The following is a 1,929-nucleotide window of genomic DNA, read 5'->3' as shown; positions in this document are numbered from 1 at the left end:
TCTATCTATCTATCTAGTGAAAACATGCAAACTCTTCCTTCCCTTTCCTTTCTGTACATGCAAGCACGTGACCCTGTAGTGTTCATGGCATTCTCCTGTCTTCTGTTGACGTGTCTATGAGTGCTTGGGAGCGTGTCCCCCAATAGCTGAGACATGTCCAAGGGAAGAAAGTTTGTATACGCCATCTGGTATGACGTATGTGTGACTATGTACGCAATATGTATGGGTATATGCATGTAATCGCATGCTGCCTGGTAATAGACGTTTGTACGTGTGTCTCCTCTCCTCACGGAGGCTGTGATTTTTCCGCAGCACAGTCTGTCCATATCAACTCAAATGAGCCGTCTTCGTCTCTTACCCCTTAGAGATATCTTTGCTTCGTACACATACGCCTACTCTGTCTATCTGTACCGACATACGTACATATTCATACATATATATTCATGCATACATACTGATACATACGCGTACACATCTTTGTATGTGGTTTGAGGTACGATGCTGCCTTTGGATTGGGTCCGACAGAAAAAGACACCGAGCCAGCCACATTTCTTTTCCTGCCTTTTCATCCATTGTTATCGAAACTCTGCTTTGCTCTCTCTTCTCTTCTCTTCTCTTCTCAGTGCATGCACTCATCCATCTCGTCCGCAGCAAGTTGTTCGTGTTCCTCGACCTACGGCTGATTGTCCGACGTTAAGACAGTTTCTAGAGACTCTCCAACAGCAGGGACTTCCACCCATGCCTCAGACACCCTCTCCTTCTTCTTCATCTCCTGCTGACGCCGCTGTGGGCGTTCTTCCCTCTTCGTCTTCTTCACCTTCTTCGGAGAAGGAAGGTCAAGATTCCTCGTCAAAATCTCATGCCTCTTCTTCTGATTCTCTTGATAGCACAACTACTCAGTCAGGAAGAGGAGGATCAAACAACCCACCATCGTCAAGACTTCTTTCATCTTCCTCTTCTTTGTCTTCTTCTTCTTCATCTCTTCCAAATTCTCTACATGCGAAGGATGAAGAGAGAGTTGACCACTCCTTCAACCTTGTCTCTGTCGCGCCATCTATGAAAGGGACAAGTGGCGAGAGTCACTCTGAAGAAGGTCGGAGAAGAGAGGAGGACAGTGATGCGAAGAGAGGAGAAGGAGGAGTGAGTTCTTCTTCTTCTTCTGTCGTAGGCGGAGGAGAAGGAAGAGATGAAGCCGAAGAAGGTTCAGCCGAGATGTCTACGAGAAACACGAAAAAGAAAGGGAGAGGAAAAGTGTTTGTAGAGCATCTTAAAGGGAAGATCTTAGGCAGGAGATCCCCTCACCCTTCGCAACAAGAAGCGCAACAGCAAGGCGCGGAAGAAGACCTTTCAAGAAGGAGAGAAGGAGCTTCAACAGGTCCTTCACGTCACGGAGGTGAAATAGAAGGAGATAGAGAGAAAAGAGATCGACGTAGTCATACGAGTATGGGGAGCAAAAGACATCAAGATGATGGTGGCGAAGGAAAGGGAACAAGGACAAGGAGAGGGGGAGATCAAGGGAATAGAGAGGGAGAAGAAGAAGATGATTCGAAGCAGGAGGAGATAGCTGAAGAAAAGAAGGATGATGAAGATACATCCACAAGTCATGCTGAAATCTCTCCTGGAATGGTATCGAAAGAAGAAAGAGAGCTAGCTGTCACTTCGGCGTGGTGGGTGTTAAGGACCTGTGGAGGCTATGGATCACGTGAAAGATTTCCACGCTATGAAATAGGAGTCAAAACGATCTACCTTTGCCTCTTTGATGCCGAAGACCGCAAGTAGGCCCTCAAGCGCGTGACCTGTAATGTATCTATCTATCTATCTTTAATCTATCTATCTATTTATCTATCTTTAATCTATCCTTAATCTATCTATCTTTAATCTATCTATCTTTAATCTATCTATCTATCTATCTTTAATCTATGTTTAATC

General features: G+C 45.3%; 1 protein-coding gene across 1 annotated transcript; it reads left to right on the top strand.

Annotated features, from left to right (window-relative positions):
- Positions 1-621: 621 nt before the first annotated feature.
- On the top strand, positions 622-1,779 carry CSUI_010039 (zinc c3hc4 type (ring finger) domain-containing; the record flags this gene model as incomplete). The annotated part of the gene is made up of 1 exon (XM_068070146.1): positions 622-1,779. The coding sequence occupies exon 1, from the start codon at positions 739-741 to the stop codon at positions 1,777-1,779; it is 1,041 nt and encodes a 346-aa protein (XP_067917878.1). The 5' UTR covers positions 622-738.
- Positions 1,780-1,929: the final 150 nt, after the last annotated feature.

Source organism: Cystoisospora suis (genome assembly GCF_002600585.1).
Source record: "Cystoisospora suis strain Wien I chromosome Unknown contig_6585, whole genome shotgun sequence".
In the NCBI taxonomy this organism is placed as follows: Eukaryota; Apicomplexa; class Conoidasida; order Eucoccidiorida; family Sarcocystidae; genus Cystoisospora; species Cystoisospora suis.
Note: the sequence above shows the minus strand (reverse complement) of the source record. Positions and strands in the feature narration are given on the sequence as shown.